We start from the raw sequence: 22483 nt of genomic DNA, 5'->3' as shown, positions 1-22483 counted from the left end.
CTAATACCTTATTGTTTTAGATACTTTTTGTTCTTTCAGATGAATATTATTTGAGATCAGTATTTCCATTAATGAAGTATTAAGTGGGAAAGAAATATTCTCTGATACCTAAAAGCTAAGCAAATTGTGGATATCTTACTGTACCTTTAGAGTTTTCTATGTTTATATTTATATAGATATTTAAAAGGGACACAAAATTTTATAGCTTGAAGCTTTATTTGTGGTCTTCCAACAGTTCTCTTCAAGAATCAAGAAGGATTTATAAATACATCTGATGATACATAGAGCATTTGTGCACAGTATTTACGCTGACATTGAGCCAGTAAGGAAAAGCTAGTACTCATACATACATGTTAGTTATTGAAGAATGTCTATTTTTTCTGTATCTATTGCAATAAATATTTGAGCTACTTCCTATAAGGCTTCTAATTTGTTCCAATGATATAAGTTTATTCAAATTAGAAAATATTTGCAATAGACTATCCAATAGATATTAAAGTTTTGACATTACAAATAAAGTATATGTGGTCTGTAGTAAATATGTTTCGCTTTATAAAATAGAGTGAAAACATAAATGTAATACTGTGATGCATATTTAATGTTAATCATTATCCTGTATAAAAGCAACCATTTCTACTTCCATGGAAAGAAACATTTAGCTTCCTTCTATGTGAGGTTGTCTAACTGAAGTTCTTTCCTGACAATGCATAAAACATTGAATTGAAAGAGTCTGTTTCTTGAAGTCTGTAAGTAGATTCCCAATCATTTGAATGCTGAAGTATTGACAGTGTTATAATCATAAATTAAAGTGATCAAACTTTTATATATCGATACACTAAGAGAAAGAATAAAAGAATATGATATTTGAGACACTTATTGCTTTAATATGAATCTAGCCTTACCATGACCTAGAAATAAGCATGATGATCAGAAAGAACGCAAATGAAGGGTTACTTATTTCCTTCCCATCTGGTAGCTCTCTTCTGTTTCTGGACTATTCAATTATGACAGGGAGCAGACTTCTCCCCTGCTCAATGGATGCATTTTCCATGGCAGCATGATTGTCACATGAACTGTCCCACTACTGCCTGTCTTGTTCCTGTAGTCTGAGCATTTTGCAGAAGTGCAGTTAGTACATGACTTCTTGCCTTGGCTGTGGCTATTCTGTGTTTTCAACTGAGTATAACATGTAAAAAGGGCTAAAAGCAATTATATGAATAGGTAAGATGGTAGGTCACTGTATAGTAGACCTTTCTAGAGGACCTTGAGCATTTTATTCCCTTGAACAAAGAGTAGGCTAATTAAAGTCCACAGGACACGTTATTATAAAGGCAAGATTTAGTTTCTCATACACAATATGTTAAAAAACTAAAACCTGAATAGGTATTTATTATTTGCCTAGGAAATCTTTACTGCTTCATGCTTTATCCAGTTAAAGCATATACGAATCTTGTTAGTACTTAGAAAAGTCTGAAACTCAGTGTTTGATATAATATGTTGAATAACATTTGGGAATAGGTACAAAGTCAAATTATGTTTCTGTAAACTTTTTGACACATTTTTCTCTTTAGCAAAGAGAACTACTTTTTAATTTGGATATTCCTCAAAAAGATGATTTATCAAATGAGTCTTATTCAGATCAGTGAAACTGTGTAAGTGGTTTGTTAATAATTCAATAGTATGTGGCTATTGAAACCAATTTCTGAAAAGCAGATGCATGCCTGAATAGCTCTGCATAATAGATCCTGTTGACAATATGAAATGTCTCAAAGTAGTAGTACGGTTTTTTCTGTTAACTTGCAGAAAACATTTGGATACTGTTATGGATAATTATACAGAAAAAATGAATTACATTTTTTAAAATTCTCAGTGGTATTTTTATGACTAAAATATAATAGTTTAGTTAGGGCTAAGGAATGTGAATTAGCTCAAAGGCAATATTGTAACAGGAAATATTCTAAAATCAGAATCTCAATTTGAAATAGTTATTGCTCTGTTACTCTTCCCCCCCTTGACTATACAATTTAATATATAATTTCCCCTTAATTTTGCCTTAAAGAAGATACATTGTATTTTCCTCTTTTCACACCCTTTTTGTTATGGCTTTCTCTTTTGTCTGCTGCATATTTGCTAAGTGGGTAAAAGGTACTGTACAAGGTTTTACAAAAAGAATTACAGGAGTAAATGAAAACATTGCAGGACTTCAGCATGATCATTAACTATCATATTATTTTACTTCTTCCCTATTGTATTCTTCATACAGAAAAAAGTGTATGTGTGTGTGTGTATTTTACAGAGGGATAACTGTCCAGCTTTGTCTTTTGCTAGGGACTAAATCTATGCCGACAGTTCTTTTGACAATGACCTTGAGGGGCTTTGCATCTTGAAGAAGAAAGCAGAAGCTTGCAGTAAACAAAGTTCACTTCTGACAGATGGATTGAATGACAGAAAGGTTGTGAGTGCCAGAATAGCCCTGGCAGAGGAGGAAATGTTCAGTGGAATCCAACAGGAGAGGAGGTGTGAACAGGTGCAGGGTTGCTGACGGAAGGGGAACCAGATGGAAGGAGCCAGAGCCAGTTTATTTAAAGGAAAAGGCAGAAAACACTGAAAGGCTGTACAATCAGTGGCTAAAAGTGTGCATGGAAGAAGGTAAAAAAGCAGAAAGCAAAACTGCACAGTGGGATATCAAGCACTTAGCGTAATGACAGTAATTGTGAGTTTAGTTGGAAAGTTGCTATTAAAATCCATTCATCCATTGCTCTAAATAACATAAAGTGTTTAAAACACTTTTTAAATTGACAAGGATACTGCTTTGTCTGTCAATTTTTTGTAATGTTAACATGCAAAAGTTATGATTAGGAAAATGTTGTGGTTCAAGCAAGCCAAATCAAAATGATAGCAAGATAAGACTTCAGTATTAGCTACAGAGGCATTTCTAGTTTTGCTTTTCTGTTTTTCTTTTATGAAAATCATCACATTCTAACGAAATCTGAGAAAAATCCATTCCCTGCAAAAGCTTATCTTCAGCTGTGAAATAATAGTATCTGTGCATTTTTGTTTTATTTAATTGTTGCACAGGCCAGTAAAATGGAGTGTGATATTGTGAGATAATATAGTTTGATGATATGTGGGCACACTTTATAACTTTTGGTTTTTTACTTTCCAGTTAGGATGAATGTTTGTAGAGCTGCTGTTTGACTTTTAAGACAAAAGCAAAATTTAGATAACTGGATGATACGCACAGTTGGAGCTTCTTCATTCTTCCAAAGAGCAGACTCATCTGCTGTGTGGCATATGACTTTGAAAATTCTGGGAATATGAAAAGCAATTTTTTGCTACTTCCAATATGAAAAGACAGGCACATACACTCTTAGGATATATGCCCTAAGATCTTATTTGTAATGGTTTGAGGTTACATATTCAAACTTTCATGAATGTTAATGAAGTAGTTTTTAAAAGATCATTGTTAAGGGGTAGGACAATCTTATGATGTTTACTCAGAAATAAGTCCCATGGTGTTCAATGTGGGTCATTCACAGCTAAGTAACTTTAGGATTGCAATCGAAAAATTTTAATTCTGAGAGGCTGTTTTGGCTACAGCCAAGGCACAGTTGAAATCAGTGGACCTTGAATTGTGCCTAACTTTGTGCTAGATTGATTTTTTTGAGTGGAAATTATGCCTACCATTGGAGTTCAGGTAGTATTCTGTTGTGTGTTTACCGCAACAGTATTTAAAGTGTTTAAACTTTCACACACTCAGCTGATCTATGTTGCATTCCCCTGGGCTAAATACATTTCTAAATAGATTCTTCTCCTTATTCCTGCCATAAATTAATAGAAATGTTTAAAACAGTTTTAAAAATATTAATATTTAGTAATACACCCTTTGAAAATGTTCAGTACAAACATGTAATTCTTACAAAAGTTCATAGTTAAAATTAATTGCAGGTAAATACTTTATCATAGAAATAATTGATTTCCTTTTAAGTTTTGTAACGTAACAAACTACATTTGCCTTCATCTTTACTTTTCTTACAAGTATCTGCTGTTTTCACAGAACTGTGTAATTAAGATCATACCTTTGAAAAATAAAGTGTTCTTATCTTCCTTCTGAAATTTGTGTATGATCTTTGATATCTTTGCACATTACTAAAGCTTAGTAATATAATTATTGAACAATGTGCAAATATCTTGTATGGAACCACTGGGACTCACTGGCACCAGTCTCTCCTGCACTGTTGAAAGCAGCTGATTGAAGATGTGACAAATGGTAGTACCTGGTACCTTTGCTATCATAGGCTACCACCCCTTACCAACTCAGTCTAAAGAAAGCTTCAGCTGCTGCCAATGGTGGGTTGTCATTAACATTATCCAGGAGTGACAAGAAAGGGGGAAAAGATGGTAAAAGAGAAAGGAGAAATGTGAGGGAGGTAGATTGATAACAGCAAAGAAGCAGGGAGAAGAGGAACAGTGGGATGACACCTTTGGATAGGCATCTCTACATCTTAAGGACCTGCTCCAGATCAGACTTGATGGGTCTGCTAGGGACAGAAGCCCCTTTTCATTTCACAGAAAGGGATGGAAAAGTGAGGGGGAAGCTCTCTCATCTTATTTGGTACATTAGTTTACATCAGAACCAGACTTAAAACCTCAGGATCATTTACTTCTGATCTTTTCCAATAGTTGTATTCCTCAACCAAAAGAAAGTTTACTCCTGAGAAGAACCCATTGAAAGAGAGTGGAGATGGTGGAGACCAAGGCTAATGATCTGTGGAATAATGACTTCCTAAGGAGAAACATTAAGGTGAAATCCCTGAGAAGAACAAATGTGTACTGTGAAGGGGATAAGAGACAGCTCACATTTAGAAACCAAAGAGAGGGGAGACAGCATTATGTTCTCTAAACACTTACCTTACACTTGTTCCCAGAATTTCTAAAGAAACACTTTTCTAGTGTGGAGGCCATAGAATAGAGTAGGTTAGGCCACTGGTCACCAGTAGTTCTTCCCAGTAAAATGGAAACACAGTCTATTCTTCTGAGTGCACAGGGAATTCCAGTTGAATCTGTTGTCATATAACAGACAATATATAGGATATGTATAAGGTACTAATATGTAAGGAATAGTATATAAGGTAGATATAGTAACCCATTCTTGTTTCCTATATATACCCCTAAACTCTTCTGAGGTCTAAGCCCACTACGTAAAGAAGTCGGAAGTCAACTGGACTGGCACTTGAATCTTTCTTTCAAACTCATGGCAGATATTCTTTTTATATCAGGCAGAATCCAGTGCTGCCCATCTGCTAGCAGAGCTATCCACCAATTCTGGCCCATGTGCAGCGAGCTCCACCAATTTTCACAAGGGACTTCTACCACATACAGAATGGTGATGTAGGTGATATGCCTCCTTTCCAGAAATGATCATTTCCACTCCTTTTGGATTGTCTTCTGGAAGATTTTGGCTGTTTGAGCTGTTTGTACAACAGAATTGGCTGGATACAAAGGAATTGTTAGGGGTGTAATCACCCCATAGGTTTACTGCTCTTTACTGCCCTATCAGTAAGAATAGACTCACTGATCTTGAATGCAATTGAAGTTGATGACCATCAGCCAACTTCCAGCTTTAGCTTTTCTGTGATTCTCACCCAACAGAAGAGGGTATCTTTTTCCTGGCTAACAGCATTTTTTGCTTTTCCTCCCAATACTCATCACCTTATCTTGGCATATCACAGTGGTTTCTCAGGTCTCTTGTCATTTCATGTGTGGTGTTATTCATTGAGAAGTGAAGCACTGCGTGAGGCATTGCTTTTCACCTATGAAGCATGTTGCATAAAATGTCCTGCATTCAAACATTCTGCCTTGCTTCTCAGAGACAGGATCCCATGTAGTGTTTTGTAGCACACAGAGGGCCATATTAACCCAGCAGCTGCACTGCACAAATGAGAGGATGCCAGAGGCCCCTGACATCACATTGCCCCATTTTAGGGAAAAGAAGGCTGTGAGGAAAACAATAGAGGCAGAAGGAAGAGCTGGGAGCAAACCCTAAGAATAGGGTTTTTTAAACAGGCTGTTAAAAATGCACCCACTGCCCTCACTGGAGTTGGAGATGTGGTCCCTGTCCAAGGAAGCATTTCTAATCTACCCCACAGCCATAGCCAGTCTCCCTCCCTCCTTCATTTTCCAAGGTGGATATATATCAAGGAGCAAGTGGTTGGCCTTAGTCCTCCATCTTGTCTACATCCACTGGCTGAATAGGCTGAAATCCATCCATCAAAATTAGACAAGCAGATATTGCAGAATTGTGAGCTATATTCAGGAGGCAGTCCACATGTGACAAAGGAGGTTGATGGTTGCACATAATGATATATTCCAATATACAATACCTTTTTAATCAAATTGTTACATAAAAGAATGTCTGGGGTTTTCCTGCAGAGTCAATAGGATAATCTGAGATATTTTTATTCTTTGTAAGCAGGACTAAAACAAGTACACATTAAATAAATAGGAATGTGAGGCATTTGTTCCTATAGCTTAGTATTAGGGTTAGGGTTAGGGTAAGATATTAAAGATACTGTATAGGATATTAAAGATATGTGCATACATACATGACCACCTTCCCTTTAAAATACACACGTACTTGTCTGATCCTTTTCTGCTCATCACTCAATTTAAAGGAGGAAAGCAAGTATACATATGCATACCATTCACATCCAACACAAAATATGTACATGCTTATTGAAACCAGAATACAACACATCACTAAGAAGCAGTGCATAGTTTCAGAAAGAACAAAGTGAAAGGGCAAACCATATGCAGATGAAATAATGAGCAAATCCAGGAAAAACATAATAACATGTGCTGTGTATGTGGGTACTAGAATCAGACCCTGAATATTCATTTATTTCATTGATTTGGCATTTTATACTCTTCTTCCAATGCATTCAAAGCAGATGTAAAATAGTCCAATACTGAAGTATATAATACTGTAATAACCTGCAAATGACCTAACAGGCTAGCTTAGAAAAATTAAGAAGGAACTTGTTCTACAATATATGTACTTCATCAGATTTCCTCTTTAAATGCAGCCCTTATTCTCATACCAAGAAATAATATCACAAGATACTCCCTCATACCAAATGATAACCAAACCTATCCCACACTATATTAAGGGACTCACTTCTCATTGATGTTCCCTCTTACAGATTCAGCCTGAGTTCCTTCTGCTCTCACCAGAGGTCACTGAGTACCAGTGTTTTAATGTGATCAAATGAGACAGCTTCCCTTTCTTTTGTCAACAGTTATAACTGTTAAGACCTTTTCAAACCCCCAAAGAAGAGGAGTCAAGTACACACCAGTTCAGTATCATTGCTTACCCTTGCCTTGCTTCAGGCAAGGTAGGTCTACAGGGACAGGTTAGATTCTTAGTAATGTCATCCAGTACAATCCCAGCTTAAGTGGATGAGTGATACCCAAATAACCCTTCTCACTGAGGGAACAGTTCCCATCAGCAGAATGTGGAGGGAAGCACTTCCTTCACCTCCTCTTGTGCTCCCCATGTTCAATCTGCTCTGGAACCTTTCGAGCAGATGGAGGTGCTCAAGGTCCATTGTGCAAGTAGAAGTGCACTCAGACAATGTTGGATTTCACCAAATGCAACTTGAAAATAAGGGCTTCTGTTCTGCTGCACATGTAGTAGCTAAGGAATAGATGTATTTTTCCAAATACCTCCTTAAGAGACTAATTAACTCTTATGAAACTTATTTTACATTATGATGTGGAGTGTTCCTGAACTTTAATGCTGCAAAATGCTTCAGGGTGAAGAGTATGATACATTGATGGCCCTAAATGGCACATCGACAGACAAGAACATAGGAAGAGTCATGCTGGATGTGACCAAGTTCCATCTGGTTCAGCTTCCTATTTCCAGCAGTGAACAGCAAACATCATCTAGAAAGCCTATAAGCAGAGCATAAAGACTATTTCCTATCCCCCCACACCTTTTGTTTTGGTCCCTTGGCAACCTGCGCTTCATAGGAATGACACTGAGCTACTGCTGGTAAAAATGTCCATGATTGCCAAAACTAAGATGATATCAAGGAATATTAATTGATACCTTTCAGTAACTTACATAACTGCCGTTGTTGTAATTGTGAGTAGTTTTTGATCTTGAAAGTGAAGCCTTCAACACTGTTTAACTTAGAACAGCTTGCAAAATACAGCATTCAGGAATTTAATCTGTTCACACAGAGAGTAGGTTCATGACACTGTTAAGAAGGGCTTTTTCATCCCAGAGCAACACCATTTAGGATTGATTTTTCCCTTTCTGTGTTGCTTTTGTTCCTCAAAAGAGGGAAGTTCTTATCCTTTCCATCTTTTGTCTTTGGTGTCCAGACACTAACAGTAATTACTTAGTGTGCATGTGGGCATTTCTGAATATTTCTGGATATTGAATCATTGTACAAACCATATGATACAGAGACTAATGTCAGTGGAACAACCCAGGCAGGACTCTACAAGTATTTGGTATTACTGTCTATCTGACTTGTGATTGTTACAACAAATCACTCACTGCTTATCATGGAGAGTTTTGGGTGAACTTTCCAGCTGTGCGATTGCTAATTTTTGAATTCAGTTTTTTCTTGTTGGAGTATTTCCCAAGAATTCTGAAGGAACAGTTGCTTACCTACTATACCGCTGCTGGTGGTAGAAACTGGTTCCAGTTCTACTGTTCTTATGTTTTCCTGTCCTGTACATTCCAGGCCCTGAACTCTTGGGAACACTGAATAGTTGCTCCCTTGGTTTCTATCTTTACACTAATCAGTGGCCTACCTTATTGTGAAGTAGCACTTGTTAAGGATAACCAGGTCCTGTGTCTTGAAGTGCTTCCTAAGAGGCAAGCTAGGTCAGATGAAAGGGCTTTCTAGTCCATTATTCTTTTTCAGTGATGGCCAACCAGATGCCTATGGTAAGCTCACAAGAGGGCATGAGTGCAATACCTTCTCTCTGCTTTTTGCCAGAAACTGGTATTGAGAGGCACATGGCCTCTGATATTAAAGATAACACATAGTCATCAAAATGACTATCACCCGTTCTAAATGATAGTTGGCGTAGATTTTTGTGTTGAAAGACTGCAGTCTCTGCCCAGTTCAGTTACTCAGAACAAATTCTAGGGCTCAAAAATCTTTAATAAGTGTATGTCTTTTACATCAGGCTTTGGTTTGTGGATCCTTAGTTCCAATAAAAACTGAAGTAGATCCAGCCAGTCTGAAGTCTGCCCAACCTTGTTAAATATATGTTCATACTATATCAAGCTCATGTGCTCCATAACTGTGGAGCTTTTACTGCTAGGTGATGCAGACTTCATTATGGAGCCTGGGTGCTGATGCCAGTGTGTGGAAAATATATTTCTCTCCTCCACACCAGTGTTGATCATGGATCAGCTTTGGTGTTTTCCATAATAATGCTATATTCTCCAGACACTTATATATATCCTCTTGACATTTGCTAGCACTAATGATTCACAGATATAGACACATGCTTGGACCTGGGTTGATGGATTGGGGAATTCATATATTTCCTGGAAAATTCCCCCAAGGGACAAGTTTGTCTTTTCAGAATGGTTATAGATGTAAAATACTAACATTTGTATGGAATGTTCTTGGAGACTCCTTTCTGCATTTAATTAAAGGAGAAAATGGAAGAAAAGGTTGTACCACCATCTTGTTAAAATTTGATAGGGTTATTGGTGATTCAAGAGCATGTTTCTGGTAGGGGAGGGGAGCTGCTGAAGTTATTCATTATTGGTGTTGAATAATACAAATACATTCTCAGACTTTCTGTAACCTTGGTCTTCTATTTCTCCCCTTGACTATTGTAGAGATGAGCAATGGGGTGGGGGGTACCCAACCTGTTCTATTTCCTTCTCAGAAACTGTCCTCGCTGAACTGCAAACCCATTCATTAAATTTCCTGATTACAAAATACAGCTAGTAGCTCTAGCATGAGAATTTCTTTTAAAAAAAACTTGGGAAAATAGTGTATGTGCAGTATAGTGTTTGACCTGATCCTCAGTAGCAGTTTTCACATTTGATACCCTTAGGGAACCATTTTGACATAAACTTGACTGCTGCACATCTGCTTTAGAAGCCCTGCACACTTCAAAAGATTCTGGGCATATTGTAGGACACATGCTGAGATTACAGAGGGGTGTGGGCAGGATTTCCAGACTTTATCTAGGTAGTATTGAACTCCTGAACACACCCCACTACTCTCTGTGGCAGGGAGGATGAATAGAAATGGACAAGCCATCTTAGGAAAAATTGTCTGCCATTACTGTCCTTTCAACTGAGGAACGCCTTATAAGCCTGTTGGCAACACCAGGAACCTTGTTAAACAATTCAGAAACCACTTATCATGTATAGCTGTAATGCCCTGTCTTGTAAATCCTGCACGTCTATGTAAGAAAGGTTGTTGGGGACAAACAACTCTGCATTGTGGGCTAGATTCAATGCCCATAGGAGCCACTGCTAATATTGTATGCTGGTAGCATGTAACTAGCAAATATGGTACCATACTTGAAAAACTTGATGAAGGTAAGACATGTTGATGTTTTCTTCAGTATTGTGATCCTGAATGAACATTCTCAAATCTGAAAAACCTAGCAGTCTTTGAACAACGCATGGACAATAGAAACAACAAACAACATTGAAATTCTTTTTAGCTGTTTTCCTATTCATGTTTTACAATTCCTTTGTGCAAATTCTGTAAGGGGCAGATATGGAGGAGCATTTTTGCTTGATGTCTAGATTACTACCCAGGAAATTACCACGGGTTGTACTAGGTACATTCATACCTAATGTTCAATTACATGTAGAATAAATACATTAATAACTACATAAGAATAAATGTAGGTGGCTTGTCTGTTACTTCTGCTGGAGGATTGCCCACTCAGTGACTTGCTGTACATTGATTCTCACTCAGTCCTGGCCACTGCTGGGATGTATCCCAGGCTGAATTGTTTTGTTTCTTTGTGGCAGAACTCTTTGTTTCCTCATTCCCTTTTTGTAATTGGTCCGTTGGGATTGCTGGCTGCTGAGGAAAACTGCCCACTGCCACATCAAAACTTTAAACATTTTTAACTTTCTGAGGCCTTTTCAATGTGGGAATATGTTCACAGTTTTTTCCAGTGTCTTGCACAAGTGCATGAGATCACCTGTCTGCTATCAAGATTAGCATAGCCATATCCTCCTCTTGTCAGCGTCTTTCTCAGTTTCATCCTCCACTTTGTCATTCCTGAGCAAACTCTCCCACCCCTTTGCAATCTGTATTAGATAGCAAGAAGGAAAAAAACATCCAAAGCCCTTATGAATGTGGGAATGCATTCATATTTTTTACTAGGCTGCTTTATGTTCTATTGTGGTGATAACACACATCCACTCCTAAAGCTCCTTCTATCTTGCAGCCACCAGCTGCTTTCAGCTCCCTGGATGCCTGCTTGTGCTTGCTTCTTGCCTCCATTGGTTTCAATTGCTATCTAGCAAGTATACATATGGGTTACAGAGCAGTGAGTGAGACTGCTGAAAATGGGCAAATGCCATGACAGTGCAGTAAAACAGAGGGGGGAATTGTGAAAATATCCTAGCAGTGGACACTCACTTCTGCACACTGGTACTGGGCACTGAAAATAAAAATAGTAATAAAAATTGAATGCATTCAGGATGTTCTCCAGCATCCTTTCTTCAGGATTTCTATGAAAAAGGAGTTAAAAATCTATCCTAAGGTGGAGGGTGCTGAGACAGCTTGAGGGAGAATGGAAGGAATACTAGCAAGATCATGAGGCATGGTAAGGATTTTCATTGCTCTTGTAAATGAACTCTCTAGCTATTCCTGACAACTTACAATAAAATAGCCTTGCTAGGATCAAACATCAAAAAAAACACCAGCTCCTAAAAGAACAAGGCTGAGAACAAGCCATCCTAATCATAGAAGCATGAATAGTAGAGTTGGAAGGCGCATATAAAGCCATTGAGTCCAATCCCCTGCTCAGTACTCCAGGTTGGAGCAACCCTGACAGATGGCTGTCCAACTGCTTCTTGAATACCTCCAGTGCGAGAGAGCCCATGACCTCCCTAAGTAATTGGGTCCATTGCTGCACTGCTTGAAACAGAAGGGAAGTTTTTCCTGATGTCCAGCCAAAATCTGGCTTCCTGTAACTTGAGCCCATTATTTCATCTCCTGCACCCTGACATGACTGAGAAGAGATCCTAGTCCTCTTCTCTGTGGCAGCCTGTCATGTATTTGAAAAATGCTATCCTAACTCTACTCTTCTGCAGGCTAAACATCCCCAGTTCTTTCAGTCTCTTCATAAGGATTTTTTTACAGACCCCAGAGCAGTCTTGTCACTCTCCTTTGAATCCCCTCCAGCTTGTTTAAATTCATCTTGAATTGTATGTGATACTCAAGATGGTTCTTAAGTAGTGCCCAATAGAGGGCAGCCAATACCTCATGTGATTAGGAAGTAACCAAACCTACTACAAGCCGTAGTTTCTCAGTGTGGCTTGTTTGCAAAAAACTTGCTCTGAGTTTGAACGTTGCTTAAGCAACCCACCATAGCTTAGTGTGACATGCTAACCAGGTCACTCACACACTGTTCACCTATTATGCATGTACTACTGATATACACAGAGATCCAGCATAAGCATATTCCCCAGCCTCCTCCTTCAGCTCACAGTGTGGATTAGCCTAAGGGGAACACTTAGCAGGTAAAAGCTTTTATCTCTGATCAGCTACTGAGCAAAGATAAGAATTTTTTCCTGCTCAATGCTGTGAAAGGCAGCTGCTGATAGGTTTCAAAACAACAATAACAACACCACCACCACCACCACCAACAACACCCTTTCCCTGCCTGGGAAGAGATTGTGGCATCTGGAGAAGAAGCTATCAAGCCACATGAAGAATACCTACAGGTCAGAACAATTGCATGGGTCAAAGATTCCTCACTTTCCATGCTATATTATTTGCCTGAATGATCAAATCAGAGATTCTCAGGATTTATTGTAATGCTAACAGGTACAATTTTCTAACTCTATTATATAATAACTTATTTTTAGTATCTGTTAAATCCAGTTAATATTTTTTCTTTTATGAGACCATAAGATTTTTAAAATTGTATACTTTCTTGCATATTACCTCTTTCTGAAATAGCAGGACCTGACCATATGGCAGATGGCTTTTGAAACTTACAGACTGGTAGCCATGTTAGTCTGCTGTAGCAGAAACAGTAAATAGGCCTGTGACAGGTTAAAGGGTAAGAAATTCATTATGGCATGAGATTTCATCAGAAGCAAATTGTTGAGGGTGAGGTTGTAGGGAGAGATATCTGCTGTACAAAAACAAAAAGTCCAGGATCCCACTGGATATATACTAAATCCTTGAGTGCATCATTCTTTGGATCTTGTCTGGCAACACACTTTGTGATTAAATTATTTCTTTTTTTGGGTGCTTAACATGGGGTTATATATGGCTTAGCATGAATTACTTCTCTTTGTATAAGTTCGAGGACCTGATTTTATCTCCTAACAGCTTAAGCTCATGCTGAACTCTGCTTCTGAGGGTTGTGAGCCTTTCCTCAACAGATGGGATATGGCACAGAGGGCTGTGGTAGGTAGGCATGATGGATGAAAATCAGCTGCCCTGATTGGCATTACCTGAACACACTTACAGATATTCTGTGATTGGAAGACCTAATATGGTGCATATAGGTCTAACTGACAGTTGGGTGTGTGAGGACACTGGGGCTTGGCTTCACATTTTTGCTATGTTTTGCTGTAGATTTTTGCTACATTCAGTCTTAGGGGCCTTCTTCTGAGTGCCAACCTCATGCAAGGTTCAGAGGGTGGCAACAAGGAAGAGGGTATTCTCTGTGGTGGCCCCCCATCTAGGGAACAGCCTCCCTATCTGGTACCAAATGTGTCATTTCAGCACCAAGTTAAGATGGCTTTTTATGCTTAGGCCTTTAAAGACTTTGAAAGCCAGGGGCTTAAAGGGATTAGCCATCCCAGGTGTTTTAAATGGGTCATTGTTTGTTTTTAACTGTTTTAAACTAATATTTCTCAGATTTTTATTATTTTTATTGTATTATCTTGCTTTATGGATTTTTGTAAACTGCCCAGAGCGCTTTGGCAGTATAGAGATGAAATAATAATATAATTATATGATCAGACAAACTCGTGCATAGTGTTACTGTTAGATGTAACCAATATTATTTAGGTGCAGGGAAGAAGTATGGTGCCTATTTATGCATTAAAGAGGACCAACATCATCCAAAAAAGTCAAAAGGAGGCAAGATTTTGCATAGCATTTCCATATGTACATTTATCTGTTGAAATTAAAAATAACGATAAATATAAATACAGTACAATTCACCCTAATTACTGGGTGGCCCAGTGTGTTTGTTAGTCTACTGTCCTGGTGATACCTGTGGATGGGCAGCTTCAGGGCCCCTGGACTCCTCATCTTAATCGTTGACTTTAAACCACATTTGGACTGGATACTTCTTCAAATGTAAGATACCTTCAAACAGAGGATTGCCCTTTGCCAGATCTCCAAAATATAAGGTTATCTCCTGCAAGGTAGGACATCTGACTACCCAAAAAGAGGGAAATTTAGGCATACTTGATTTGAGCCCATTATCTATAACTTGAGAAGGTAAGTTTAAAAATAATAGTTATGACTGGCGACTTCTGGCAGTTGCAGTCTGTGAATAGCACAGCAGTGTGAATAGTACAGCAGTATTTTCAAAGAGCATTCTGCAAATTCTTTCTGGCATTAATGTAATCCTTCTGGTAATTCTTTTTGGAGCAGTATGTGAGCCATGTTTGGGAAACCTATTGTAGTGGCTAGACTTTAATATGACTAGGGGGTGTCTGAATCGTTGTTTATCTGTATGTAGATAGAAATACACTACTCTTGCACACTGAAGATTTAACTGATTTTTGTAGTTTAAATAATGCAATACTTATTTCTCTACATTTACTTTGAAAATATTTTTCTTCAAAGTTTTAGAGAGTTTCTGATGTGCCTGTGGAACATCAGTCAACATTGGGCACTAAGGCTTATTCACATGATTAAAAGCCAGTGTGATATAGTGTAGTGGTTTTCAATTTTTCCACAGCTGGAGACTGGTAAAAACAGGCAAGGCAACATGTGCTTAACTTATTTCAGAGTTTCAGACAGAATTTGATTTGATTTGCCACAGTGCAACTACTTGCCCATTAATTAAAAAAATACTATGGAAAATTGTCATCACAACAGAAAGAGAAAAAGCAAATGAAGAGTGAGGGGAAGCCTCCAAAGCATTCCCATAGAGAGAGGGGAAGTAAAAGGGGAGAGAGTTAGGCCTCACAAGCAGACTTTCCTGCCCTGCCCATCCAGAGAGGAAAATCTCTCTAGCATTTCCTTGCTGAAAAGAGGAGGCACTGTTGTGGGGTGGAGGCAAAGAGATTCACAATTTTTCTACTTTCATGGGGGTCCTGCACCCCTAACTCCTGCAGTTGTGAAGGGCCAACTGTATGTGATCTGACTTACATACAAATTTGACCTAAAAATGCATTTCCATTTTCTTAGGAACAGAACTTGTTCATTACAAAGGGACTGCCTATATATTATGCCATTATTTTATAGGTATACTTTTACCAATACTTTTACTGGTTTTATTGGTATACTTTTATTGGTTTTAATTAATTTGTTTGCTTTGGCTATTATTTAGAGCATAACTTACGATGAAATGAAAATAATTCTTTGGGATCTTGATTCCCAAGATTTGCCCAGTTCTAACACTACCTCAGTGGAGCTGGACATTTAAACAAAATGCACGTTTTTTAAAAATGTTTATATATTTCTTCAACAGATTTCTCTCTCATCCCTTTTTAAACTAGGTTAGAAAAAGAGAGCATTCAGCAGAGCTTTAGCAATGAGGCAAAGACCCGAGCCCTTCAGGCCCAGCAGAGAGAGCAGGAGCTGACACAGAAGATGCAGCAAATGGAGACCCAGCATGATAAAACTGGTAGGTGGTAGGGAAAGATTAGAGCCTGGGCACTCACTCACAAGCCCGGCCCATGCCTGACTGTGAAATGACATCAGGAACACCTGTAACCTTTGGCTGGCCGAAGGGAGCAGATGCTAACTACACCGGAGATTCCGAATTACATATTAGTTAGCGTTTAAAAGAGAAAATGGAAAGTATTGCCCACTGTCTGTTGATTTCAGAGTGCTGCTCTCACATCTGTTGCACCATCTGGATTATGAGTTTATTTACCTGTGTTCAAGAAACGTAAAGCTGAGAGGGACCACAACAAAGTAGAAAAACAAAGGACTTGTTTTTGGCTGGATTTTCAGGCACACATGTTATATAAAGAAAATAGCATCAGAAGCTCTGCAGGAAATGCTCTGAGCTTACAGTTAAAGTCTCCTGAATAGCATTGAACAGTTCCCACAGTACACACATTATAGCTACTCTAAAAGCTTAATGAGTTTGCTTCAGAATCCAAACTGGAGAAAAGCTTTAGCCATTAATCGGTACTTAATTCACTGTCGCAGCTGGATGTAATTCACTAGCTCCAAATTAATATGTTCCTTTATTTAATCTTTGCAGCCTCACACATTTTTAGAATTTGTCTATTCTGTCCTCCTCAAATATAGATAGATCTTTAATCTTTTGCAGCTATGAGAACGTGAAGTATGCAGTTTAAATTGATAAATATGGGACATTGGTAACAGCTGGCAGCCTGACTGGAACCTGATGTGTTTCAATATTTTGGCACAGCTGACCTGTAATTTTTTACCTTTATAGTGTGAAAGTAAAATTGATTTACAGAATTGTTGACAATCAAAATATTATGTGTGCTCCTTTAATATTGGGGATGGACCAATTGCTTTTTAGGTCCACATCAAAACTGTGCTGTGTGCTTTAGAACTGTAGCAAATTTGCATATTTAAGCTGTAAGTAATATTATTCACAGAAAATATGTATAAATTTCATATTTGCAGAACCTGAATTTTCAAATTAGAGTTGGTGGTTGTTGGCAATTCAGTGAATACCCAGTAATGCATTTAAATGGGTGTACAGATTACAAATGTTGCTAAGTAGTTTAGTAAGGCATGGAAACATGTGTCCCTACCCTCTCTATGCCTCTGTATGTGTTTAACCAAATATTCACTATTTCATTTTATTAAAAGTAAAAGGAATCGTAACAGACAAGTGGCTCAAGTATGTCTAGGTTAGGCACGTAGTGGGATGCAGGGCAAAGGCTTAATTTGCATGCCTGCCTTCACTAGGTATATAATACAAACTGCAGCATTCACATGCAAATACAAACATCTATAGGTTACATTGCACAAAAAGGAGTAGAGGGATCCTGTGATGATAAATTAACTGACACAGGCATTTAATTTTATTCCTTTACTGAAATACTTGTGTATCACCTTTTTAGCAACTACACATCACACCTATATGCAAAGACTACACTTTACATTATGTATAATTGGTGGGGTTGGCACATGAACATGAAGCTTAATTCTGTATCATTCATAAGGGATGGACGAACCATCAGTGTTGGTTTCCACTAGTTTCTCATTTTTTCAACTCAGATTTTGTTTTGTGCTATTTCTATTTATGTTTTTTTTTAAATTCCTATGACAGTTCATACAGTTTAATGTATAAATGGAGTTTTCCTTATACACACATTTTGTAGATTCTTTTCCCCTAGTATATGCATTTTAAGTCATTTCTCCTAATATAAAACAATTTAATTGCTAATTTCACTAATGCCTCTATTTCCATGTGCATGTTTTCCTAATACACATATTTGCTATGAAATTTTATTAGAAAACTGCCTCACAAAATAAAAAAGCACATAAATGAGCTATAACTTCAATTTGTGTATTAGTTCGGGAAATGCACATTAGATAAGTTTGCATTAAAATGTAAACTAAATAAATGTTCACCCATTCCTAATCCTGAATATAAGTTGATAGCCTTTACATTGTCCTTTCTTATACATCTGGAATACAAATAGGTCCCTTTGGACTAATAATGACCTGCAGAATTAAACTCATTTTATTAAGTCATTTAGGTACATAATGGAGGCTCCTATGCTCTTCTTATCTGTTTTCTTAACTCACTACTTTCTATTCCTGATAGAGGCTTGTAGACTTTCCTTACTACAGTACATGCAATCGTGAGCTCTTTCTCTTCCCCGAACCTTGCATTTTTGTTGCGGGGGGGGGGGGGGGGGGGGGGCTCTTTTTGTCTTCAAATGCTGGGTATGTTAGTGATTTGCCAGAGTTACTCCCCTGTGCCCTTTGCTATTGCCAGCATTACCCATTTTCTCTTTGGCTTTTGTGTACTAGAGTTCTGTAGTCATCTGAGCAGACCAAGCATGAGTGTGGAGTGAGTTCTGCTGGCATATTCATAATTCCAGCCTCTACCCTGCCTGACTATAAGGGTAATATTAGATGTTCCCTGGGCCTGTGCAGTGAATGCAATAGAGTGCATGTGTGCTTGTTTTTACTTAGGATGAGTAATATGGTGGTATGGTCTTGTTCCTGTTATGCTGGATAGGATGTTCAGTAACATCCTTATCCATATTCCTTATCTGAAAACTGTGTTCTATAACTGAGGCTTTGATCTAGACTCCCCAAGAAATGTGGTGGGCATTTATGAGAGCTGAGTCTTTCAACCTGGTGAATTGCCCTCTCTCAGATGCCATCGCTGGCACCAGGACTGGTTTTAGATACCAAGTTAATACCTGGCTTTTTATAGAAGACTTCGGTATGGACTTTTAGCTGCTTCTTTGTTCTTTTCCTTCTACTGCCTTGGATTGTATCTCCACTTTTTTGAATTATATGCTCGTGATTTATGATTTGTATCATGTTTGGTCATTGCATAGCTCACAGCCTGTGCTGCCTAACCAGTGAATCAGGAGCAGCAAAAGCCTAATTGTCTTTTAAAACAATGTGCATACCTAGCTGAAAAATGGACTTGAGTTCATTTAAGTCTCTGGGTGTACAATTTTGCTTCCTGCTAAGGCATACATTATGTGCACACAGTGTTTTAAAGGGAAACTGCCATTTTATTTTTTTTTACTGTAGCACCAAATTTTGGCAGCCGTTTCAGTGGTTGCTCCAGGGGCAGGAATTGGTTCCTGGTTCTGAGGACACTATCCACATCTGGTTTACATGGTTGTTGTTTATCTTATACTTTTATGCTGCTGTTTCTGTTTTGTAACATGGGCTTGTTATAGATGTGTTTTTATGTATGTCTCCTTGGTTTCTTTTCAAGAAGCTTACTACATTTTTAAAAAAATAAGAAATAATTAAATTTGTCTTTAAACTGGTTCTGACAAACATTATTTTGACTTAGTTATGTAAATGTCAGGCAGTATCTAGGGTACTGCATTGAATCACAGAGTATTCAGTGTATGATAAGCTTTACACTCTTAGATCCGGATTGTCTTGCTGGTCTCTCATGTGCTGCTAGCTCAACACTAAACTGACAGGCATCTCTATTTCAAACTGTGTCCTGTTTGAATTATGCAGCAGTAACACCAATCCTAGCAGGCCCATCTTTGCTAAAAATGAATGCAATTATTTGCTTTATGACTTCATTCTATGTAAGTGTATTAGGGGAAATGGGACTATTTGTGGCATCTCTCTGCATTCCCTACAACACTTCTGTGTATAAGCAGCTGTGACTTGGCAAGATGCACAGAACAAGTTGTCATTTATTTCTTCCTCACTTATCTGTAAGATCTCACTTAATTTTCTTGCACTGGGGAATGGTACTTTTTGTCCATTGATTTTTATAATATGAGTAACAAGAATGGGAAAACTAAGTCACATTGTACAAAAATATGTCATCTCAACTGCAATTATGATGATTTGGTTCCTGGATGAACAAAGCGGAATTCTATCTGCTACTCAATTGAATGGACTGTCTATGATATGTTCTAATAGGCATATGATCATAGTGTTTGCATCACTTCATACGTTCCCTTGGAATATAAGATAACAATTGCAGTCAGTTAAGCCTGAAAAAGATCTACATTTTAAATTTTTCATTTTAATTTTAAGAAGTTCTAGAATCTGATTTGTGTAAGTAGACCTCATATTGGTAATATAGTATATTCCAGCTTTTCCCCCTCATCCATATCCACATCCGTTTCCAAATGTTATATTGACTTAATTACTTGGCAGGCAAAGTATGATGTGTTTTGGTATCACTGGAATGATCTGGTAGTTTAAGCTGAATGGTATGCATAGTTTTATAAACATATGAATGTTTTTCTGCTGTAAAACTGCTGATCAGATATATGTGGCATGCTGTGTCAGTCTAATGTCTTTTAAAGGCATAACTTTTACAACTGCTTTACAAAAAGCCCTTAAGTGTACTGTTCTAAATGGCTCCTGTGCAGAAATATTTTCCACTTTTATCATGACTGGTAGTGCTACAGTAAAATCCAGACACTCCCCTCCCCCCGCATGTAAGCAATTTGCCATCCTGCTTACAGGTGGCAAATTGGTGGGCCTTTTTGTGATTTTGAGCCTGCAATTTTGGACCCTCTCAAATGGTTTTGGGGAACTGGCAATTACCATGGCAACAGCTTCCTTTGTATAATGTATCATTTCAAAAACAATATGGAAAGAAAGCATGGCTACTCCAGTGGACCTCCACAGCAGGTCTGCCACTTCCATGATTAGTGCCCTCCCACAAAACAATGCATTTCAGCCCTCAGTGTCCCAGGGAATGTTCTGGAAACAAGTCAGTGATTCTAGGGTGCTTTGCTGGAACCCAAGTTCAGCCAGCTTTCAGAATTACACAGACTTGGAGATGTAACACCTTTGAAGGGGTCTCTTTTTACTACAGGGAGAAATGTTTTCAAAGAAAAACTGTGTTTGATTTTTTTTTTTTTACTGCCTCTAAAATCTTGTGTATTTATAATGTCTAATTTTCTAGTCAATGAACTGGATTCATTGCTGAGATCCCAGAACACACTCCTGTCAAAATTAAAAGAAGAATGTTGCATGCTGGCAAAAAAACTTGAACATTTCACAGAAAAAAACAGGTATGTGATGTCTTTAAACTTCATTCATAAAGCTACTTACAAGCGTGCAATGGATATTAGTGGTTTCATAGGCCATAAGAACTCAGCTGAACTGAACTGCAGCTAGTATAAAATATGTCAGCCAGGCTGGTCTCTGAGACTTCATGGGGAGATGACATTCTGCCTATTTTAAATACTTTGCGCTGGTTGAAAATACATTCCCAGGTAAGGTTTGGGAATTACCTTTAAAACCCTTCATGGCTTGTATCTAAAATGCTTTCAGGAGCCCCTTTGCCCAGATACTTCGACTCACCAGCTAAGGTCCTCAGGGGATAATTCTCTGAAGTCTTCTTCTGTAAGATTAATTCAAGTACACACAGGACTTTTTCACTGGTTGCCCCTTAGCTGTGGAATAGTCTACTGGAAGAGATGTGTCTGATTTCCTAAATTCCCACCTTTAAGAGGGAATTGATAAGGACTGGTGTTCATGAGCATATCACACCAATCTTACACAGACTACACTGGCTGCCAGTCGCTGTCCAGGCCCAGTTCAAAGTGCTCACAATGACATACAAACCCCAAAAGGTTTGGGGCAAGGTTATCTGAGTAGGCATATTTGCCACATGTACAAGCCCATTCACTATGTTCTTCATCTGATGCCCTCCTCTGCATTCCTCCCCGTAATGAAGTGATTGCAAGAAGAGGGCTTTTTCAAGCATACCACACCAGTTCTGGAACTTGATTTCAGTGGCGGTCTGGTTGGTGCCTACTCTACTTGTTTTTAGATGCAAACTTAAAATGTTCTTGTTCCATTGTTATTTTAACAGGTGAATTGCTGATTTTTAATGTTTTTAAGATTTTATGTTTTATTTTTGAATCTCAGGATAATATTCATTTATCTGTTTTATTATTCTTACTACTTATTGATTTTATTGCTATTAGCCTGATTGTAACTGTGGAGTTTATTGTGTTGTATATTGTATTGTTTATTATGTTGTACATGGATTTTGTCATGATGTAAGCCACCCAGAGAGCCTGTGGCCAGTGGGATGGCATATACATTGACTAACTACATAAATAAATTTAAAATGTATATTTTCTGGCAGGCCTTCTGAGATTAGTTCCCATGTCAGTTTCATTTAAAATGTTGTCTTAGTCAATTTTAATCACTGTTGGTTATAATTTCTTGTAAACCACCCAAAGCCTATGGGGATGGGGTGATATATAAATATTAAAATAAATAAAGGTATTTAAAAAACCCTCAAGGATTACAATGTCCTCAGAAGGAAGCCTCCAATCTTGGCAGATTTTTCCAGTGGCCTGCTGAATTATTGCTAGTAAGCCATGGAATGATGAAATCGATTTTTGTCTCTCCTCCTTTTT

The 22483-nt window shown here is 38.0% G+C and overlaps 1 protein-coding gene across 16 annotated transcripts in view; it reads left to right on the top strand.

Annotated features, from left to right (window-relative positions):
- Positions 1 to 22483, top strand: part of SDCCAG8 (SHH signaling and ciliogenesis regulator SDCCAG8) — a 138779-nt gene that overhangs the window by 55425 nt on the left and 60871 nt on the right. For 12 of the 16 annotated variants that reach the window (XR_006413677.1, XR_006413676.1, XM_044419513.1 and 9 more), the window contains exons 14-15: positions 15935 to 16062; positions 21013 to 21121. Coding sequence is in view for 12 of the 16 variants with exons in the window: in XM_044419513.1 (XP_044275448.1) it covers positions 15935 to 16062; positions 21013 to 21121 (237 nt within the window). In the remaining 4 variants the exon portion in view is untranslated. Of the gene's footprint in view, positions 1 to 235; positions 4642 to 15934; positions 16063 to 21012; positions 21122 to 22483 lie in introns of those variants that run through there. The other 4 variants (XR_006413684.1, XR_006413689.1, XM_044419561.1 and 1 more) reach the window with 4 other exon arrangements.

This window comes from Varanus komodoensis, unplaced genomic scaffold (assembly GCF_004798865.1).
Source record: "Varanus komodoensis strain SLA01 unplaced genomic scaffold, ASM479886v1 scaffold1, whole genome shotgun sequence".
In the NCBI taxonomy this organism is placed as follows: Eukaryota; Metazoa; Chordata; class Lepidosauria; order Squamata; family Varanidae; genus Varanus; species Varanus komodoensis.
Note: the sequence above shows the minus strand (reverse complement) of the source record. Positions and strands in the feature narration are given on the sequence as shown.